Source organism: Phalacrocorax carbo, chromosome 3 (genome assembly GCF_963921805.1).
Source record: "Phalacrocorax carbo chromosome 3, bPhaCar2.1, whole genome shotgun sequence".
In the NCBI taxonomy this organism is placed as follows: Eukaryota; Metazoa; Chordata; class Aves; order Suliformes; family Phalacrocoracidae; genus Phalacrocorax; species Phalacrocorax carbo.
In genome coordinates, this window is record NC_087515.1 from 24066022 (window position 1) to 24088097 (window position 22076).

A 22076-nucleotide genomic window follows, 5' to 3' on the forward strand; every position below is an offset into this window, starting at 1 on the left:
GGTTACTTTAAAGTAACACTTAAAGGCTGTAAAATTTAAGAGAGTCATACCACTGAACCTTCGGGACTTGTGGGCTAACCAACAGAAACTCAGTCTTTTCAGACTGAAATGCTAAATTAGTAGTTGACATCTTGCTGTCATACAAAATATTTTCATATCACCAGTTTCCTTCAATGACTAGGTTATTCAAAGCTGAGAGACTTCTTGGGTGTTGGAAAGACGGAAAGACTTGTGTTCATTTGTTAATCTGTGAGTAAAAGCAAAGTATTGATAGTGTATTAGTTCCACAGTTTTGAAGAGCACTAGGGAAAAGAAGAACCTGCCCAGGTCACCTGAGGATAATATTTTATGTGTTTAATAAATTAACTAATTTAAAATACAAAAGGAGCTTTCTCCAACTTTATTTTCAAAACATGTAGGTCACTTGGTGTATTTTTATTTAACAGTTGATTTCCATCCAAAAGCAGTTTGGAAAAAGAGTAATAGATTACTCACCTATTTAATAAGAAATATCATTCAGCCTTTTCTAACAAAAAGGAAAAAAATGAAAATCCTCAACGAATGAATGTTAAATTGTATAAATTTGTTATGTAGCCTTATGGTAAAGAAAAAGTTACATGAGGATTAATGCAAAAGCTTTTAGTGGAACACCATATTTTAGCATCTAAATGATTGGAAAAAAGCGCCTTTCTTTAGAAAACCATAGGTAGCAATGCAAAATCCAAACCTCAAATTACTATGTTATGATGAGATTTCAAGCTGGTTGATTTCACTGAGGGCAGAGTATAATTAAAAACTAATGCCGCTCACTGTTCTTCTCTCAGTCATTTCTAAGTGAATCTTTGTTTTTAACTAACTGTCTAGCACCTGTGTAATGAAAAAATTGTTCTTTTTTTCAGTGGTTTTTATTCTTTCTTGAGTGCTGAATTTAAGTCTATTGGGGGAAGAAAATCTAGGGAGAAGAGTTTCAGTCACTCTTTTAGTTTCTCTGTTGTAGCCTGAAGATGATTGCAATGACTTTAAAGAAGATTGTAATCTTCTCCCAAAGCTTGTTTTGTTTAAATTGCCCTGTTGTAAAACCGGAAATTTTTTAACTTAGTTTTTGTTGTTTTCCTTCCAAAATGTTTTCTGAATGAAAAAGATATTGTCCAGCTTGTAGGATGCACTGAAAAGTGGCAGTTACTTTATTGCTGTTATAACTGGGTTTTGTAATGGTGATGACAATAAAAAACTCATGGAATCCTTAGGCTCATTGATACTCCTGTTTGGCAAGTCAAGCATCTTTGAGGCTTATATTTCATACTACTGAATATGAATAAAAAGTATGTTGACATAAAATGAGGATTCTTTTAATTTCATATATCAGACATTTAATTTTCTTTTAGAGGAGTTATGTTTTATTCTATTTGTTTGATCCCTTTTATCTTTTTCCTCTAATATATGCATTTCCTACAGTTATTTCTTTAAAATGTAAATTTCACTACAAATACAATTATAATCTTAAAACTTCTACAACACCATCTGTTAGTGTTATCAATTATGAGTTTTAAATATTAGTTGATATTATATCATAATATCTGTTATTAAATGGCATAATTCCTTTATTATGGAATGAAGAAGAGTAATAAGTGCTATATAATGTATTTCCACATTTTTGAGATTGAAATAATTGTTACCTAAAGCTTGTTGTAGTGTGTTGTGAAGTGTTTGTAGCCTAGTAGCGATTCATGCATATGGAATAGATGTTTTGTGAGTTTTTGGAACTGTCTGGTTTGTATTTCTGTGAGATTGCAGAGAACTGGGTATGAAAACGTAGGCAGTTCCCTTCAGTTCTGTATTCATATTCATGCAGTCTTTTGTTGTCCATGGAAAAAGGTTTAGTGGGCATTAGGATATGGTTAAGATAGGCCACAACTTGGTGTAGCTTGGAATTTTGAGGTCTGACTGTGGGATGTATCATTCCAAAAACATTCAATTTAAGAGAAGAGGATTGTGAATACTGTAAATATATTCCATATAAAGTAATCATAATAAAAAAATCCTCTTCCAATGATTTCTAGATACCATTAGAAGAATCTCTTCCACAGTTTGTAACTGCCCATTCCTCCTTCTGCAAGGCTTTGCACTAGCTTGTTTCGTGTCCCGTTCCTGTATCACACCTTCCTCTTTCATCATGGGTGACTGAATGTACTCTTCTTCCTTTGTGGATTCCTTCGTTCTCCTCCCTAGGTATATTATGTGTTGGTGTTTTGTTTTTATTAGATCTAATTCTAATATTAAAATGGTTTTTACTAAAATGTAAACTAAAGCTTAATATTTCTAGCAACGATTGTGTTATTCTCATATAAATGTCTCAACTTCTGTACAGCTCTTTTTTAATTTAAAAAAGCTCTTAAAGAGAAACTCTAGGAGTTCCAGAAATGCCAAAATAATCTTATGATTATCTTCCATGGTAAAAAAAAAAAAAGCTAAATGCAGCCATTTTTTACCTTGGAAGGCAATAACAACATTACTTTGGCATTCTATCATGTTACAAATATTTTTTTAATATTCTAAGAATTCTTCTGTAGATGTTAGTTCCCTCAAATAGGAAACCTTGTTTTAGACTTGGGAAATACTAGTGTGGCTTCAGTTCATTTGCTTGCATTTGTAACTTTATCTGTATAAATTCTATGTAAAACTCTTCAAACTGCACCAAAGGTACATTTCTTGTTTTAGATTTAACAAGTTTTCTCCAGAGGATATCATGTATAAATTGATCTTTTGCATTTTAATTAAATGGCATGGTTTTATAGCTTTTTCTTTTACACTTTTTACAAGCCTTATTAAGAAGCCAAATACATTTTATTTGCGAATATTTTCTAATTGTTTATTTCCACATAGGTGGAGAACGAACTTGCGGTGTACATGAGCTAATCTGCATTAGAAAAGGTAAGCAATGATTTGTGAAACTGAACTTCTTAGCTGGTGAATAGTATTGGTGAGAAATCTGCTACCTAATGTTACGATCTTACATTTTCTGGATATTAGTGTTGCATTTTTCTGTTGCAAGATCTTTTGATGCTGATGCTGTCAATGAAAAAAAAGAAAAGAAATAAAATGTGAAATTCCAAAATAAAATTGGATTTTTTTCACAAGAAGAAAAAAATGTGCTTTTCCAAATTTCACCGAGTTACATGGAAGTTGTTACTGTCTTTCAGCTGTGACAGGAGACCGCGCAAACCTTGTTCTTTGCCTTGGCCAGGTATTTGTAGGATGATTTTTAATAGTAATAGAAAGTTGTGAGGATATTTTAAACAACTGATGTAATGGACTGGCAATCTCTGCCTGTGTTTTCAGTTGAGGTCCTAATGACTCGAACTTCTTTGAAAACAACTGTATCAATAATGAAACAAGGAATTGATAGAGCATGAAACAGAGCAGTGCTCAAGAGGGGACTCTTGCAGGTTTAAAGCTGAGTTACAGTGACTGAAATTGGAGTTTGACAGTACAGCTCAGCTGATGTAACTGCTGGATACAGTTCTGTTGTCTGTCCCCTTTGCTGGCCCTATGTTCCCTTCTGTGGCATTGCTGTTGAATCTCTGTTCTGATCTGAAAGCTAATTCAAGGATTAGTTCCTTGAATTGTCTCACTTGCTAGGTCAGAAGAGTCTCAGTGCTTTCAAAAGGAAAGGGTTATGGAAGTGTGGTGGGATAGAAAGAGGGCTGCAAGGCTCTCTTGACAACAACTAAGTGTTAGACTGGCTCAAGAGTATTGTCAAACCACATCATACTTGGTAGGAAGACATTTTGTTTGGTCTCTTAGTTTCCGTTCCATTCATTTAAATGCAATCAATGCATAGTAAAATAAAGGGTTTTTTGAAACACTTACTTAATATCTCCTAATGTCAGAATTAAGTCTACCAGTGAAGGTGAAAATAGCTTTATGGTCACATGTCATCTTTTCCAAATATCTGTTAAAAGAATAATTGAGTGTTGTGTGTGGTTTGACAGTGTTGTAATGAAAAACACTTGTCTGCTTTTTTTTAAACTGTGAATAATTTCATTCTTACTTTTTTATTACTTTCATTTTGTGGGGGAGATAACTTTTTAAAAGCAAAACAAAACATCACCAAAACATAAAAAGGAAAAACTTCTTTATTGCTGTCTCTGTTTTTTCCATTGCTGGATAAGTCGGTACACACAGTGCTCTGTATTCCTTCTGTAATAGGCTCTGCTTTTCTTTCTGAATTATGAAATGTATTGGAATTTCAGGAACCCTACTGATAAAAGTTTCAAAATCTATTAACCTTGCTAGTGTCTATTTACTTCAGGGGACTGCAGTGATTTTCAGAAAAACAATTTTTCTGCATTCTTAGAGGCAGTGCTGTATGGTTTTTAATGTAGTTATTTGAAAGCTAAATTGAAAATACATGTACTTTTTTTTTAAGGTCTATGTTATGTTTGAACATCAGATTCTAAGCTGTTTGTCATCAATATGATGTTATAAACCTTTTCTTAATAACAGTTGCATGGAACCTGCGTTTTAGCATTGGGGTTATGAATTAGCCTAGGGATGAGTGTGCTTAAAAGGGAAGTATCCTTTTAGTGCCATTTATACCTGCAATATTTTGAGTTCCTTTTTTTCTTCATGTGAGTTCCCATGTATGAGCAACATGCCCAGCCATGTTACTGACAAATTTCTCCTTGTAGTGTGCGGAGCAGGTGCATTCTTGTCTGTCCTCTCTCCCTACTTGAGGTCTACATATAAAGCAGAAGGTGCTTGCCATCATTCTACAGATCTTCCAGTTGTGTAGTGTTTTGGTGACTTTACATCATCTGGTACTCCTTCAAGGTGTTTTTATTGACTAATGGCCAGGCTCTTAAGGATTACTTTATTTGCTAGTTGTTCAGGCCTGCTTGTTTGCCAGGATTGGAGTGCGTCCTCAAGATCCATATTGACCTTCTCAGAGTAGGAAGGCCCTTTCAAGCTGAGAATCCCTGGCTGCCAGCAACCTGGAGCTGGTCAAATCAGACCTTCTAGCTCTGTTCCTAATGCGACTGGGTACTCATTTCAAGCTTATACAGGATTGAGTTGAAAAGTTTTGTGGCATAGAGGTCTTCCCCTTTGCCATCTCCTGACTGTGCTGTGAAAGCCAGGCCTTTCTTGGTCCATGAGCTCACTGCGGACTTTTGAAGGACAAATTAAGTATTCACATTGACACATAGATAGTTCCCTGTACTCTTGCCTGGTGCTAGGTACGTTTGCACTGTCCCCCCTCCTTTTTCACTGGTGTCTGTGTGACTGTGGCACTAGGAGGGTACACCGTGGCACTCCTAGGATTCACTCACTCATTTTCATTGAATGTTATCTATGAGGCTTTGAGAATTGGTGCAGGGTTTGACAAACTGGTTCTGTGTTTGCTATTTGCCTGAAAGCCTGTGATGCTTTCTGCCAGGTAACTGTGACTGCCAGGTGACTGTAGTTAGAGTGTTTGTGTGGAACCTCTCAAAGAAGGATCAGCAGCAAATAGCCAGTGTAAGTAACTAGAGTTTTTACAGACATCCAGTGTACATTTGTACTTTGCTTGTCTTTTCATCTTTCTCATTGTCCTTCCAAGTACGTTGCTGTTGAGAAGCAACTAATATGATAAACAGCGATGTTCCATTTTATTTGTCCTGTACTGAATAGGGAAAAGGGAAGAGCAAGCAAGCATGTGTCTTCTATGAATAATGCAAATCCAGTTTCAAGTGATGGAGTGTAATTAGAATTTATACAGGGATTATATCCATGAAGAACACCTGTTGCTGGTGATTAATTTTTCTTTCTGGTTAGCAATGTAACACATTCCTAAATTGTCTATTTCTTGCGTGCCCATTCATTTTTGCTAGGAAAATAGGAGCCTCAGGACATCACGTGATAAAATATGGAAAGGGACCAGAAAGATCTGCAAGGCTATGTGATCACACCATTTAGCTCAAATTATTTAATGAAAACTTCATATATGAAGGCATAACTGTAAAAACAAAACCCAAAGCTTAAAAAGGGACATGCCTGCTCTAAGAATATTTAGCTATTACAATGAAAATAATTTGAAACCTCACTTTTCATTTTTTTGAAGTTTTGCATTTCTCAAAAAAGCCATAACCATGGAGGTGTTTAGGGTTTTTTGGGTTGTTTTTTTTTTTTTAACATTTGTTATCCTCAATTTTTTAGTTACTCTAGGCTGCAGTACTGGGACCACAAACAGTTGTGTTTTCATTTAACACAGTTGCATTTTCATCTAAAAGCCTCATTAAAGCATCTTTGATGTTAACAATGCTTCCACTGAAATAAATAAAACTCATTTGGTTTATAGATTTAGCTTTCTAAGACTCAAAGATTTGCAAGTACCAGTTATAATGCTTATTGAATATCTGAGATTATCTGAATTCTAGTATAAATATGATACCAATACAGAACTCAGATTTGCTAGCGAAAGGTATAGCAAGCACAGGGCCTGCTCCCATGTCACATAATGTTACAGCCTCATAGGTGCCCAAGATAGACTGTAGCAGATCCGTTTCTAGTCTGCACCAGCGGGATCACAGTACCTTTATAGTGTTTCGCTTGTTCAGTTACCTTTTAGCAGATTCATACATTATTGAGAAGAATCTGCGAAGAGCTGATCAGGAGTAAGGAGTCTGATAGGCTTTTCTGGAAAGCCTTAAAAGCTAATTTGTATGTGTTTTTAAACAGAGGCTTCTTCTCAATGTGTAAATATGGGGGGGGGGGCGGGGTCCTGAAAGTGCGCATATAACATTTAATAGTTGTAAAATACTGAACAAGTCACTTTCCAGCTATAGAAAAGAACTTCAATGACGTATGATCAGTTATTACAGGAATTTGATAATACAGCACTGAAATTTGTGACTCCTGTGTTTAACATAGCTAAGTGGTTGAACTGTTTGTGTGGTTTTGTATTTCACGGTTGTTGAATTCTGGAAATTGGAAAAAGGAAAAATATATTTTTGCTTTTATTATAAATGAACTTCTTGTTTACTTGTACTGTTTAATGCAAGTTTATTTTATGTACGTACACATGCCAATTCTTACTGCTTGTCTGACAGTACAAATTGGAGCCCTGGCTAAAGAAAGAAGAGCCCTGCTAGTAGTGACTGAGCTGTTTCATTCAGTCACTGAGGGTTCTTAACAGCAGAAGACAAGGACAGGGCTTTTCTGAAATTGCTCAATGAAAGGATTGCCTTTTTGCTGGCTATTTTCTGAACATAGAGGTGTGTTTGAGGGATTCGTGAGAGTTACATTAAGTTGTTCCTTTGTTTTGCAATGGACACAAAAGAATTTAGGGAACTTCAGATCAGACTTCAGAAAAATATATCTTCTTTGGCTGTGTAGTGCCCGGTAGCTAGGCTGCTAGTCTACCTTGGAAATGGCTGTTGTTAGATGTACTAATGTTTTAATTAAGGCTGTTTTCAGGTTTTGTTTGTACAGACAAGACAGACTTGTGATGAGTGTTTACAATATTGAGCTGTAACTGAAGAAAACCCCTCTTTAATATATTCTGATATGTATAATACTGTACAACATGGAAGTGACATTAAAGCAGAAAATGCAATCCCATATTATTTGTAGGTCTTTCTCCTTTTGTTGTTCACTTGTGTATTTTTGAAGTAATGCAAAGTGATATTGCTAGTTCAGCAACGTATTTTGTATTTAATTCATGGAAATGTAGATTAAGTATCTGAGTAAGGTCTGAGTTGTGCAGATTTTAAAAAATATATTTTTAAGCCCTTTTTTTTTTTGCAAGATGTTCTTTTCTTTCTATTGTTGTGGCAGTCTTGCAAACAAAGGAAATTATTCAGCAAACTGCCTTTGTGACTAATAATGGCACAGAAGTGCTCTTTAATATGCAAAAGAAAGAAGTTGCGAAAAGACAGTGTCTTTGGCTCACAATGAAAAATGTCACTTTTAATAATAATTTTGGAAAGATGATAAGGTATGAATTTTTGTTTTGTCAGAAGTATATTTTAAGTAGAGCAATGACCTCTTTAATGTTCTGGTCAACTATCCTTAGCCATTTGCATGTATCTGAATATTAAGTTGCCAACTGCCTTCAATTCAAATGGAAAAAAATAATATTTGTGGGTTTCATTTTATGAGTAGAAACATTATTTTATTGATAGTCAACTGTGCCTGATATTCCAGTTGTATTACTGTTTTTACGATAGTCTACACTAAGTAAGTGCCTCTGAAAAAGAAACAAAATAATTTTTCCCCTTTTTCTCGGCTGTCATCCAGTTGGTAGAACTTCTTCTTTGTCAAGAAAATGATGATACTACAGATGGTAGCAAATTTCTTTAAATTGGGTAACCTCAATTAATGTAAAACTTTATAAATGTATGTTGTTTCTACTCTTTTAAAGGTTCAGATGTGGACAGTACAAAATGCATTTTCTCTTTTTACAGACACAGGAAAAAAACCTCGTCATTAAAAAGTATATACAATTAAAGCTACTTTTATAATAGTAATCTGTTCATAATTGTGCAGTAGTTAATTTTAAATAGAGAAACACATAATTTTTTTTTTCCAGGCTAGAAGAAATTTATTGTCCTTTATCCCATGAATACTAAACTTAATAAATATGGGAGATATTACTAAAGTATGGCTACATATTAAAAAAATGAAAGTAATAATGTTAGACTTAAGAACACTGGAATATATACTAAATTTTGCACTCCGTGGGAAGTCTAATCTGTACTTATACATTTTGGACTAGAGAAAATCTAATATGAAGTAAATATTTTTCTTGGAGATTGTTGAGACCCATACAGGAAGCAAGGTTATGTTTTGGTGTGTTCTCCTATGTTTGGAGTCTTCTGGAAAGCAGTATTTACTGGGGTCAAGTAACTCTAACTATCGCACTACCTTTTCTGCCATAGAAAGCTTTGTGTGTAAGAACTTTGCCATATCCAAAAACCCTGGCATTTCTTCAGTTAAAGTGTTCATAAAGCATCTTTACTGCACGGTACTTTGCTGTGTATCCTGTGCAGTTCAGAAATCTGGATCCTGGATTGTCTCACACTTTGTTAATTGTAGTCGCTGATTGGAAAAATGTGGTTTTAATAGATTTTTATTACATATATATTTTGTTTGTTTGTTTTCCTTGTGGTGGTGGAGAGCTACTTTGTAGTAGCTATGAACTTTTAAACCGCAAGCTTCTAGATCCCTACAGGTCTTCAATAGTTTTGCACTGGGAGAATTATTTGAAGAGTGCCATTAAAAACCTATAATCGCTGCTGTTCTCTTACCAACTGTGTGGAGAATGCAGTGGTGTAATATGCTGTCTAATTGCAACAGATTATTGGGATTTTGAGGTAATCAAGATGGTTCCATGATCTATGCCTATTCCAAGTAGCAGTACGATGTTTCCTTAACTGTTTCTCTTCAGAGATCTCTGCTGTGAGATACTACTTAATAGGAGATGAATTCCATATTAGAGAGAAAAGATGTTTAGGGACTGATAAATCAGCAGGGGTGGCAGGCTGACAACTTCCTTAGCCTATAAGGTTTTAGGAATTCAAAGATTTCTGTCAAAAGTTAGATCTCCTCTCAGACTATGGCGTCTGTTATTCCTAAATTATTTCTTAGGATCAGTGAAGTTTCGGAGCAGAGAGTTCTCTTTTTCCTCTAATTAAATTTATCTCCAAAAGACAGTTTCAGCATGCTATTTTAAAAGAAAGGGAAAGGAATCCTGTAAATGACAAACTGCAGAGGCAGTACTAGAGTTGATAGAAGTATTTTTGTGCAGTTATGTATGTGATTAGTTAGTTTGCTGAACCAAGACCTTTTTAACACAAACTATAATTTATTAAGTATATTGAACTCTATTTGATGTAAATATTTAGTCAAGTAATTTAATTGCTCATAATAAAATTAAATAAATTGAATTTTTAAATTGAAATACATTCTAGACTTTCTTCCTGTGTAAAGGAAGCCCTGGAACCTAGATGTTAAAACATACTTTTTCATATTAGTCCTTGTAATTTGTTGTTAAGAAAACAAGGGGGGGGGGAAAGAGTCCTGATTTCTCTCTGTAGCAGTGCAGATTTTCTTTCAGACAGTGTGAAGTGACATAAACCAAGTGACAAAAAAGGAATGGCTATTATTCCCGATAACTTTCTACTGGAATGAAAGTGACAGTAGCATTAGACCAGTGTAGCTGTTCTAATACACTCATTCCAGTAAATTTTTTCATGATAACAGGCACATTTACTTTTTACCTAATGTTAGGTGTATGAGGGTTTTTTGTAAATTAACCTTTGAATAGCATAATATATCGCTTCAGATAATGTAAGCTTCCTGTTTTCCCCAGTATTACTTTGAAAGGTTTATAAATAGAATTTTTAAAGGACGTTGTTATTTCAGACAGGAAGATAATATTTAAGTTTCATCCTGATTTCATTCTGTCAGTCTTTCAAAACTTCTGAAAGGTTCATGTTACTAAAAATTGTTAATAATTTTCTTATTTAGGAAACGCTTTTTTCAGTTCTGCATTGAAATTCAATTGTCATTTCATGTTTATGTTAAAATTGCATGTCACTCATGGTAATATACTGGATATAGATACTTAAAATGTTGAAATACAGGTAGCTCTTGTTGCATGTGCTTGTGATTTGTACCAGAGAGTGTGTAAATTTGCCATATAACAAAGTGCAAGATGAGGAGAAAACATAAAAGGAGAAGCAAACACATAGGGAAGGAATATCATAAGACTAGCAGTATAACATGAATTTAACATAAGATGACAAATGTAGCCATTAGTAGTAGGCTAAGTTAAATCTGTGCTGCAGAAGAAAGGCAAAATACAAGTTTGAATTGAAGGGGGCAACATCTTTATACAGAAAACTTTCTTTTTTAATATTACCTAAGTGTAGCTAAAAAATTAAAAGCATTGATAGATTAAATTTAATTGCATGTTTGAAGTTGAGCTAAAATACTTTTCCTGATGCTTGTTTTGACAAAACAGAAAAGAAATAGCTAAATTTGTAGAAATGAATTACATAGTTCCAATGTTTCATATGAGAGAAAGAAGAAAGATGAATACAACATAAAACAGGAAGCATAAGAAATACATTTGGACTTTTGTCTTTTGAAGTATTTAATAAAATGTTTAGAGGGAATTTTGGGTTCATTGTTATTGATTTTTTCAGCAGCAACATCAGCTAGGCAATTTCTGTGATAAACTTCTGGTTTTTTATATAGGAAGGTATTCTAAAAATAATGGTAGCTGTCACTTAGAGTTTATCTTGTTCGTAAAACAGTGCAGGTAGGCAAGAATTTAATTTTTGAAGTCTTCTAACATAACACTGGAAAAAATATTGCCCCAGATAGGTGTAGCATTTTGTCTAGGTAAACTAGGTTCTCTTCACTTGTGATGGCATCTTCAACTACTCCAGCGAACAGGAGGATAATCATTCTGCTGAACTATTGTGAAACTTTGTGTATTGAGTTTACCTTGTCAAATAAAAGCTATTTAGAAAGAGCACAAAATCTGAGGTAGCCTTTCAAGTTCAGTTACTTACTTTCAGATAAGAGACCATCCCATGTAATTAGTCATAAAAGAAAAAAATATTTACATGTAAACTGACACACAGGAAAATACAGTTCTTATTCCTGTTGACCAAATAATTTTACTTCTGAGCTGCTGTGAGGTACAGAGGGTTTTGTTTCTTTGGTTTTTTGCCATTATGACATCAGTTGTCTGTGACAAATAAATATGTGCTCTTTGGACATAAATAATTCAAGCATGGAGAAAAGGCAGTCAAGGCATGAATCTTATTTTGTGGTTCAGTAACCTGTTTAGCTTTCTGAAAATATGTTAATTGCTCATGCAGGGCAGAAAGCTGGTATGAAGTGACAAGCAGCAGTGAATAGCATTTGAATGAAAATATTTTTTGAGCTGGACAGCACAGCTTATTTTCATGTAATGTCAATGTCAAGATGTAATGGTATAAGAGCTAACAACAATAAATCTTCAGGACTAAATGCAAAACAACAGTCCTGACTATTTAAAAGAATTCAAAAGGGTAAAGTATCTTAGATCAGGTTGTAAAAAAAAAAAAATAAAAAAATAAAAAAAAAAAATTAAAAATTAAACCAAATAAAACAGGTTATAAAGTAAAAACAAGCTTACATTTTTAATTTCAAGTGGGTTTGTGCTGGCATCTTAATGGTAGTTTAGCTTCTTTCGATGATACCCCTAGTTACTTAATCTGTGCACAGAAGAGAAAGTACTGCATTTGTAAATGAATAAGTAAAACATCACTAAGATAGCTAGTCATGTACAAAGCCACATAGTTAAGTAAGCCGTATGATGTGGAGTGTGAGAGCTCAAAAAAATAATTGGATATTAAATATTGGGGGGTGGTAGATACATATTAAAAACATTAAATGCTTTTTAATATGTCTGAGGATTTTTGTTGTTTTGGTGATAATTATTTAAAGATGCCATTTATTTTTTTTTAAGTTTGAAACATCTTTTGTAAAAGAAAAATTGTTTAATAACAGGGAACTTACTTGAGAAAGAGAGACTACATTGATATTTAAGATGAAGAGATGGTAAGTTTCTGTGTTCTAATAACTCCAGTTCTAGTGATGATAATAATAAAAGTGAATTAATGTTAATGTAATACTTCTGTAACAAGTATAACTTTCTATGCCATTTCCATAGCCAGCAATTCAGTTAAATAACTTTGTAGTAAGACACTTGTTCTTTTAGTATTTCTAAAACTGTGTTGTGTTATGACTTTCAAATGTTCAGTGTTGTTTTTCTTAAGAACTGGGGATAATTTTGAAGTTCATAAAAGTAGGACATTTGAATTTGGAATATGACTATAAGAAAGCATTGCCTTTCTACGTAGAAGAAACCACTGGGAACCTCTGAGAGTTTTTAAAATGCTCTTCATGGAATAATTAATAACCAACCCAATCAGAATTTGTGACAATGTGTTTTGAATCAAAGTAACTCTGGTGCGGAATGTGGCACAGATACATTTTATATGCAAAAGTACATTATTTTTTTTTCTGTCTACGAAGTATGACTGCTTGACACTTCAACTGTGAGAAACTAATTGAAGGATTAATGTGATGTATAAAACCTTTATTCATAGATGGGAATCTGTACTTATTTACATGTAGAAAATTGGAGTACAATTTTATTTAGGGTTTTTTTTCTGGCTTTATAATGGTAATACATTAAAGGATTTTAACTTGATAATATACATAAGCTGTGAACAAGCATTCTGAGATTCTTTACAGGGATGTAAATTGATACGGAAATATAATTTTCAAGTCCTATGTTCACACTGAATTACATAAATAATTAATTAGTCTTGCTGCAGCTAAAGTTTCATTCTTTTTGTAAGGTATCAGCCAATGTGTTTTTCCCCTCCAGAAAGATGTCATCAGATACTGTGTTTCCATAGAGAACTATGCAGTTTGCACCGAGTGCCTTCTTTAACTAATTAGTAACCAGGAAGTACTTGAGAAAAAAACCAAAAAGTATTGTGTTTTCAAGTTACTTTTACGTTGTGGTTAACTTCCTTAAGCACATATTTTGGTGGGTCAAAGCGGCTTTGATTGCTGAACAATAGAAGTGAAATTAAAAAAAAATTCTAAAAATTTAAACCTACAGTTTTAAAAGATCAAATGTGAAATACTTGAAAGTGCAGTTTTCTCTGAGGATGTTGAACAGTTAATCTATTTTATTAAAAGAAAACATTTACTATCCCTTATTGTGATTCATAGAATGACTGGAATTCAGTTCAATCTCCTGCTCAGAGAGGTGTTGACACTGAATTCAGGCAAAGTTGCTTAGGACGGCCTGCTTCAGTAATAAAGCAGTTATCCTCTCAGATAATGAGGTCACATAAATTTATCTTTATCTGTCTAGTCTTCCTAATCTGTCTTATTTTTCTGCCTTCTCTTCACTTTCCAACTAGTTCTGTGTCCTCCATCCCAATGTTACACATTCTTCATAGCTCATTCTTCCCATTTCCTCACTGGACATCACTAACTTGTGCCTAATTGCCACCTTCCACTTCATTCCCACTTCTGTTGGTCCCTGTGTCCTGGTGAATCAGTTTCTTCTTCCTGCCTTTTCTGCCACTCCCTCTGTGTTTGATAGGTGTTAGAACTGGAAGTTCTGTAGAACAAAGATTTTTCTGCTCTTGGCCCAGTCTCTAGTCTCATTTGGGTCAGGATCAATAATTCAAAGAAAACTGGATGTTGTTCCAATAGCCCCAGACATTCTCAGCTATCCATATGCAGTCTTGGGAGGGGAGGGAGCATGCCTACTGCCAGCAGAACCTTGGGATAATTCATCTGTTAAACTTTGAGGTAAAAAATGAATAGATACAAAATGAGGCTCTTGTCAAATCTCAGAGCTTTCCCATGTTTATGAAGCTTCCATGAAAATGGTAAATGGATGACTGACAAATGATAGGTGAACACCTGGCACATGTGAAATTTTCTTTGCTCTAAGTCAGGGAACACTAGGGATTTAAAAAAAAAAATTAGTCACCACTATAGTGGTAATTTTTTTTTCATCAGCTCATTCTTGGTCATGGCTTAATTTATTTTTTTTAACTTAAAAACAAAAACCCTTCAGTGTGAGGCAGAGTGCCATGAACTTCAGCTATAACAAGTGATTTTAATTAAATTATGAGCAACTCCAAACAGACTTCTGAAGGGAATATCAGGTAATCTTAGTAGGACGTGCAACCAGGGTCTTTTGTGAACAAAGGTTTGTGGTTTTTTTTTTTTTCCCCCATTTGTTCATGATAATGAAAATACTTTTATAAAAGATTTAGCTTCATTTCCTCTCTGATCTGTAATATAATTCCACCTTTCTCACCTTGTTGCTCTGCTTGATGCACCAGGACGTCTCATCCTGAAGTTCTGATGGGGAACTCTGTAACTCTGGGTTTTTGTATTTCTGTTGTACTGGCTGAAATTGAAAATACCACATGCCTGCTCCTCCCCGTTGCAATGTTTGTTTTATTCTGGCTTTATTAAGTAGTTACACTATGTTTTTATATTTCTTGTTCTTTCTTGGACTTGGTTGGAAGGTGAGGGACAGATTTTGAAGGTTTTCAATTATTTCTAGCTTTGCTTTCAGTTCTTCAGAAGACAGTGTTCCCAGCTTAACTCAGCTGAGAGTTGCTCATGTTCTTCCTAACTTTCCTGGTATGATCTAATAAAACAAGAAAAAAATTTACTCAAGTTTGATATTGACTAAATAGAGGTTCTAGTCTAATTGAGGTTTCTGTTTCAACCTTTTGGGACTTCTTCAGTTGCCATTCTGGTATTTCTTCAGTAATTTCGTCAGGATGGGTTGTTCAAAGTTATTGGCAGGTTCCTTTTTACGTGAAAACTTTCGAGGTTCTAGGCACAATGTTACGTGATCTCTTCTGGTCAGAGGTAAAAAGTGAAGGAAAAACAATTTTCACAGTTTCAGATCGGTCTGTGTGTCCTGCTCAAAATAGAAGTGCAAATCTTTCCTTTTAGATGGTGAAAGGTGCATTCTTTTGATCTTTCTTTTCCATTTTTTAAAAACATCTGTATTATTATTTAAGGACAGCATCACAAGCACAAATGTTCCCTGTCATCCCACAAAACAAACTGAGGAGGTTGTAGAACTGCACATGTTTCCCAGTCAGCACTTTTACATAGATGTATGAGCCCAGATTTACAAAGGGCTTATGTAGACTCAGAGAATAATTTAATTTGGAAGGCTCCTGGGAAAGTAATTTGCAATTCAGCCCCCTGCTCAAAGCAGGGCTAACGTTAAAGCTGGATTCTGTAACTGATCTAGGCAATCTGTTCCAATGATTAACCCTTCTTATTCTGGAAATTTTTTCCCCTCCAACTGGGATTTTCCTTGTTGCTACTTCGGGCTGTTGCCTCTTGTCCTTTTATATTGCATCTCTGAGAAAGCAGAGTATGTTGCCAATTTTTCTTCAATCCCACTCCTTTTTACATAGTGAAAGATGTTGCCACACAGCATTATACTCCTACAGTGAAGCGTCAAGATCTTGGCAAACAGAATTCATAAGTCTTCATAGATCTTATAGAAATAGAAAAAAATCAACTCCCAAGAATGGGATTTATGGTAGTGAGTAGAGGGAAGTGGAGTCTAGGAAAACCAGCAGTAAGAAAGGGATTTGTGAAATCCTGGCTTTCATCCAGATGAGTGCAGCCATGTTCAATCCTGAAGGATGCACTGCTGTGTGGTGAGGCCACAAAAAACTCATGAGTGTTAAGGTGTCTGTTACCTCAAGGTCTAACTGTCCCTTTTTAGAATGCAGGTTTGAAACACTATAGTCTCTTATATCAGTTATGTCTATTGATCAGCACACTACTAATAACCCAATTAACAGATTAACTAATAAACATACCACTATGAATTGCTTACAGTTCCATAATGCTTTTACACCATTGTTAATTGCATGCAATTATTGAGTTATATAACTTTCTTATAAATTGCACCCAAATATTATTGAATTATAGTTCTGTAACCCTTCACTTTAACCTCCCACACTACTTATTAACAAATTTGCAGTTCTGTCACTCTTTAACTTCTCAAATCAAGTCTTTCAGATGTAGACCCAGTAGAGAGTCCAGTGGGTTGCCCAAGAACGTCCTCTGCCATCCTGGCAGCCTTGATTAATGAAGTGAGTCAGCTTCATTATAGTCTGTGGGCATCTGCATTCCTTCTGTCAAAAGACCTGCCCTCTCTTGTTCTTGAGCTGCTTTTATGACCTGCTCATTATTCCTTACATTTCTAGACCCTCTTTTTTGCCACCCTTCTGCATCCCTTTCTTTGTCCAGTCTCCCTTAAACAAGCTGCCATTTAATTACTTTCTGAGTTGGTCCAATTTGCTACATCCATTCCCAGGTTTCTTATTCCTAAAACTGTGTCCTAGGTAATCTTGAACTTAAATGGTGTTACTGACCTTGTTACTTAGGTACTGATAGGCTTGCAAGATTCTACCCCTGCAAAAGATGCCCAATACTTCATTTCAGTTATCTGCTTTATAGCAACTACATCTTTTTTTATTTTATATGCTTGCTAAGACACATCAGTCTACTTCAGCCTTTTTTTCTCTACCTAGTTTTGATTAAGTATGCTTTATCTCTATTCCATTTAGCTCTTTCCTGGTTTATACACATGTCGTGCATGTACCAGGGAAGGAACATACCATTATGCGCTTCTTTTGTTGTTGTGGGTTTTTTTGCTCACACAGTATAGTACTTGTCGGGGCAGTGAGGGCCAGCTGGTCCCTAAGGGAAGGGGAGTCAGGAGCTCAGTATAACAAGGCTGGCAGAGGCAATGGCCTCACCAGCAAATGCTCAGTCCCTCCCCAGCAGCAACATCTCAGAGTAGGCCCTGAGTCCAGGTAGTCAAACCTCCAGTTCCTTCCAGGAAGGGGGAAGATGCTCTTAGCTCCCTTCCAGTACACACTCTCTCAGATGATCCATGAAAAATCCTCAGCCCTGGCATCTGCGGATAATCTTCCCATTTTCTGCAGAAACCCTGTCTTGTTATGGGGTCCAGTACTCTGGCAGAACCTCTTGCTCACAATGTCAGTCCTCTCTTAGATTAGGACCAGGTACTATTCTGTTCTTCAAAAAGATGATTAGAAGAGAAAAAATCTGATTAAATTTAACAGTATCAGAAATAAACTCAAATTTAAATGGTGGCTTTTCAATTATATCTTGCATATGTATTTGGAACTTTAGTAGTATTTATTAATGATCAATTCTGATATAATATTATAACTTTTCCAAGTTACGACTTTTACAAGACTTACTGAAGTGTGTTTCTTTCTGTTTCTTTTAGTATCTCCTGAAGCAATTGGATTCCTGTCTGCTGTTGGGGTGTTCATTATTCTCATGTTGCTACTTTTCCTATATATTAATAAGAAGATGTGTTTTGAAAATGTTAGTGGTTTCCCAGATCTCGATTCAGGATACACTACAAGAAAGAATTCAGAAGATAAACTTTGTAAGTATCTGAATTATAGTGTACTAAACTTAATTATAATGCATGTTTTTACAAGGATGCGTAGAAATACACAAACAATCACTTGACTCAAGTGATGAAAACACACAACATCAACTTTTTCCATGACTCTGCAGTATGTGGAAACAAAGAAACCTTAGTATTCACAAGCCACAGCAACTCAACAGCTATATGACTAAAGAGTTGGCGTTTACTTATGAGAAGATATTTCTCTTGTAGTATGAGAATCCTTTTGAACCTATCTTAATTGTTCCATAATTTTGTATAATTAAATCTTCTCAAGTAAATTCAAGAGTGGGATTATTAGGTTTTCACTCAGCCTATTAAAATCCTTCACCGACCTTTTGGAGAAGGTCTTGCATTTACTCAACTGGAAAATAATTTTAAAGAAGTAAAACATTAGAAACTAAAGACATCTTATCTCTGACTCAAAATTATTTCTTTACTTTTTTACTGGAACAAGGTCTGTGAGGATAATGTGAAATGAAAAAGACTAAACCTTGAAAAAGATATTGAGGGTTGGTAAAATAACTTTGGGGCTATGGAAATTGAATGGCCTCTGTTAGCTGACTTGAGAGGAAGGGACAGGCACTAGAGAACAGAATGGGAAATGTGAGAGGCTTTTTTCCCTTCTGCTTCTTTGTGTTCCAAAATATCTTACCTTATGTAAAAGACAACAAATATTTTGGGGTGAAGAACTCCCAGTGATGCGAGGGTTTTGTGCAGCTATTATGTTAAAAGCTTGTTTAAGTGTAATACTGATGAAAGGACGCATTTTAAATGTCTCACACCTTCTTCTTTGCAGGTTAGAATAAAAAAAAACCCATATTTCCACTTCATACAGTTGTCTTGTTTTTGAAAATAATGAATTTTATTATGGCTAGTTGATGCTGCAGTTAATGAAAGACTATGGTGTTGCTGATTGATTGTGGCACAATTTCAAGATATTTACTTACCTACTTTCTTGTTATTTTCAATGCATATTAAATGGAAAGAGCAAAGCTGCAACTGCCCCTGGTAAATATATTGAGTTTGAGATAGCAAAAGCAAATAGCTCTGAAACTGAACTTGGAGAAATGGAGTTGATCCGTTTGTGAAACGGAGGACCTTTCTATATTAAAAGTTGTTGCTGAATAGGTTGGACAAATGGCGTTTTTCAGAAACCTCCACCAAAATCTGAGTCTTCCCTCTATGTCTTCTCTGGTTGACACGCTTAGCAGTGCTGTGGATGATCTGACCAGTGTTGTTGGAGAAGTCAGCTACAGTGTAGCTGATTCCGTAGCAGAGCAAGTAACAAGCATGATAAATGGCCTTTGTGCCGAAGACGAATGTGTCAAAATACAGAACGATAAACCTGTGCAAGGGAGAGAGGAACACACACCACCATTAACTCATTCTCAGGAAATTAATATGAAAGCGAAGAGAGGTATTGCAGAACAGAGAGAGTCTCATTGGTCCAATTCATTAGATTCTGTAAAAAAAGATAGAAGTCAAGATGTAGTATCTGACCATGTCATGGACAGAAAGCAGTGCCAGTTAAAAGGCAGAGATAGTAATAATCATTTAAGTGATACAGAAGAACCTCAGAATTTGAAGAATGTAGGAGGACCTTTTAAAAGGGAAGCTGTAGGAGGAAATGAGTGTTTTGTAAATGATAAGTTCTTGAAGGATAGTAACCTGAAAAGTAATAAATTTACAATGGAGCAATCTACTGAGGAGCAAGATTATTGCATACATGCAGTATCAGATAATTTTAAGAATCACTTGCATAGAAAAATCAAACCACAGTCAACTGGAGTTGATTTTAAGGATTCTGAAGAAATGCACGGTATGAAGGTTCCACAAGATTTAGAAACAAAACCTGTTGAAGTACAGAAGCAAAAACTATCGGACTCCAGCTTGATGACATACAATGACCATCCCAATTGCAGTAATGAAATCAAAGAAAAGAAATCTGGAGCCTTTTTTGACAGAGAAGGAAAATCCATGTCAAAGGACGAAGACAATGTGTCAACTACAATTGCAAAAGTGGGTAAAAACTCAAAGACCTCAGAAAAGAATTCAAGAGAGCTATGTAATAAGAAGACAGCAGGAAAAGGTGAGGAGTCCATCAGCAAACTGAATTCTTCAACCTTTCCTGAAACTTATGATACTTCCTACTTTTTTTCACCTAATTTACACATTTAATAATAGTGTTTCCTGTGGATGAAAGTAGGTCTGTGTTGTCAGTGCTTCATTTTCTAATTATGTTGATATTTCTTGAAAGTTAATTACTTTTTCAAGTATTACTTAAAGGAACTAATGAATAAATGCCATTCCTATGTCCTAACTTTTCTTTTTCTATATACAGTTTTTCTTACCTTCTCTGCAGTGCCTTGTGTGGTTTCTGTTGAAAACTATGAATTAATACTGGAAATTAACACTTGTTCTGTGATAGTGGATTTTATTTTGTGTATTTTAAAAGCCTTGCATAAACTGTGATAAGTTGTTTTTTTCTTTATCATCTTATGTTACATTTACATTCTAGTAGATCTTCAGAATATATTTCTGGGATATGTAAGACAGTAATTTTGAGACACAACTCAGTGACAAGTGACAATTAAGTGATTTTAAGTATAGAAAGAACTGAATGAGGCTTGTCTTAGGTTTTCTTTGTAAGACTACCACTTTTTGTATTGTTGATATGGATGCTGTATGTGCCGTCTTCGAAATCCAGTCTTAAACAATATGACAATGGGACTGCAGTAACAGTTTGTGAGTAAGTAGTAAAACCTTGCATTTTTACAGAATTGTTTTGCAGGCTGTGTAGTGAATTTTTAGAAAGCAACACAGGCTTTTTTGGAGATGCTGTTTCTGTAGAGAAATTAACGATTCCATAATAGAAATCAGTTGTTGGTATGTTGCTTTTTTTATTGTGTGTTTTACCCTTGTCTGAAAATTTCGGTTATTAATTTTGTTGGGGTTTGGTTTTTGTTGGGTTGTTTGTGGTTTTTTGTTTTGGTTTTTTTTTTAAATTTGATTTAGGGGGTGGTCTCCATGTTTGTATGATAAAATATGATCTTATCTGTTATTTGTTAATGTAATCATATTTCTGAAGTACATTCTCTGTGAAAAATGGCATTTTAGGTCTCCAAATGCGCAAATGAATAGCTTTCCATATGACCTGTGTTAGTCAAATAAAGTTTTTAATAAGAACATGAATTCTCTTAGGCAAGTTTCCAGCTAACATATAAAAATCAAGAGACAAGTGGCAAGGAGAGGCATAAAACCCTGAGGACTTTTTTTTTAACTTGCAGGAAGCTATTTTTTCTCAAGAAACCAAAGTCACAGAGTCACAGGTTGGAAGGGACCTCAGGGATCATCTAGTCCAACCTTTCTAGGAAGAGCTCAGTCTAGACCAGATGGCCCAGCAGCCTGTCCAGCCAACTCTTGAAAGTGTCCAATGTGGCTGAGTCAACCACTTCCCTGGGGAGATTATTCCAATGGTTGACTGTCCTCACTGTGAAAAATTTTCCTCTGGTGTCCAATCGGAATCTCCCCAAGAGCAACTTGTGTCCATTCCCCCTTGTCCTCTCCATGTGACTCCGTGTACAAAGGGAGTCTCCATCTTCTTTGTAGCTACCCCTTAAGTACTGGTACATGGTGATGAGATCCTCTCTGAGCCTCCTTTTCTCAAGGCTGAACAAACCCAGTTCTCCCAGCCTATCTTCGTATGGCAGGCTTCTCAGTCCTTTTTATTGTTCGTTTAGAGAAAGTATGCACAGATAACTTCATTAAAGTTAAAAACCAAGCTAAGTGCTCTGACGAAGTCTTGTTTCATGACTTGTAATAATAGTATACATCCTCATTCTTTTTCTTTTATGCTAGGACCTGGAGAAAAAATTTCTGGTGTCACTGAGAACTTCTGGATGCATACAAATGTCAGTGTATGATTAGAGGCATAACTTTCAGCAGTTCTTTCAAACATGTTGCTACTGTGTTTTCTACTGTTCCATCCTTTATACTTTATGCA

At 35.1% G+C, this 22076-nt stretch overlaps 1 protein-coding gene across 4 annotated transcripts in view; it reads left to right on the plus strand.

The window, feature by feature from the left end:
- SYT14 (synaptotagmin 14) overlaps positions 1-22076 on the plus strand; it is a 93783-nt gene that overhangs the window by 9956 nt on the left and 61751 nt on the right. For 3 of the 4 annotated variants that reach the window (XM_064446163.1, XM_064446158.1, XM_064446159.1), the window contains exons 2-3: positions 2884-2931; positions 17882-18046. In XM_064446163.1, coding sequence (XP_064302233.1) covers positions 2884-2931; positions 17882-18046 — 213 coding nt within the window. Of the gene's footprint in view, positions 1-2883; positions 2932-17881; positions 18047-18866; positions 20163-22076 lie in introns of those variants that run through there. The other variant, XM_064446157.1, reaches the window with a different exon arrangement.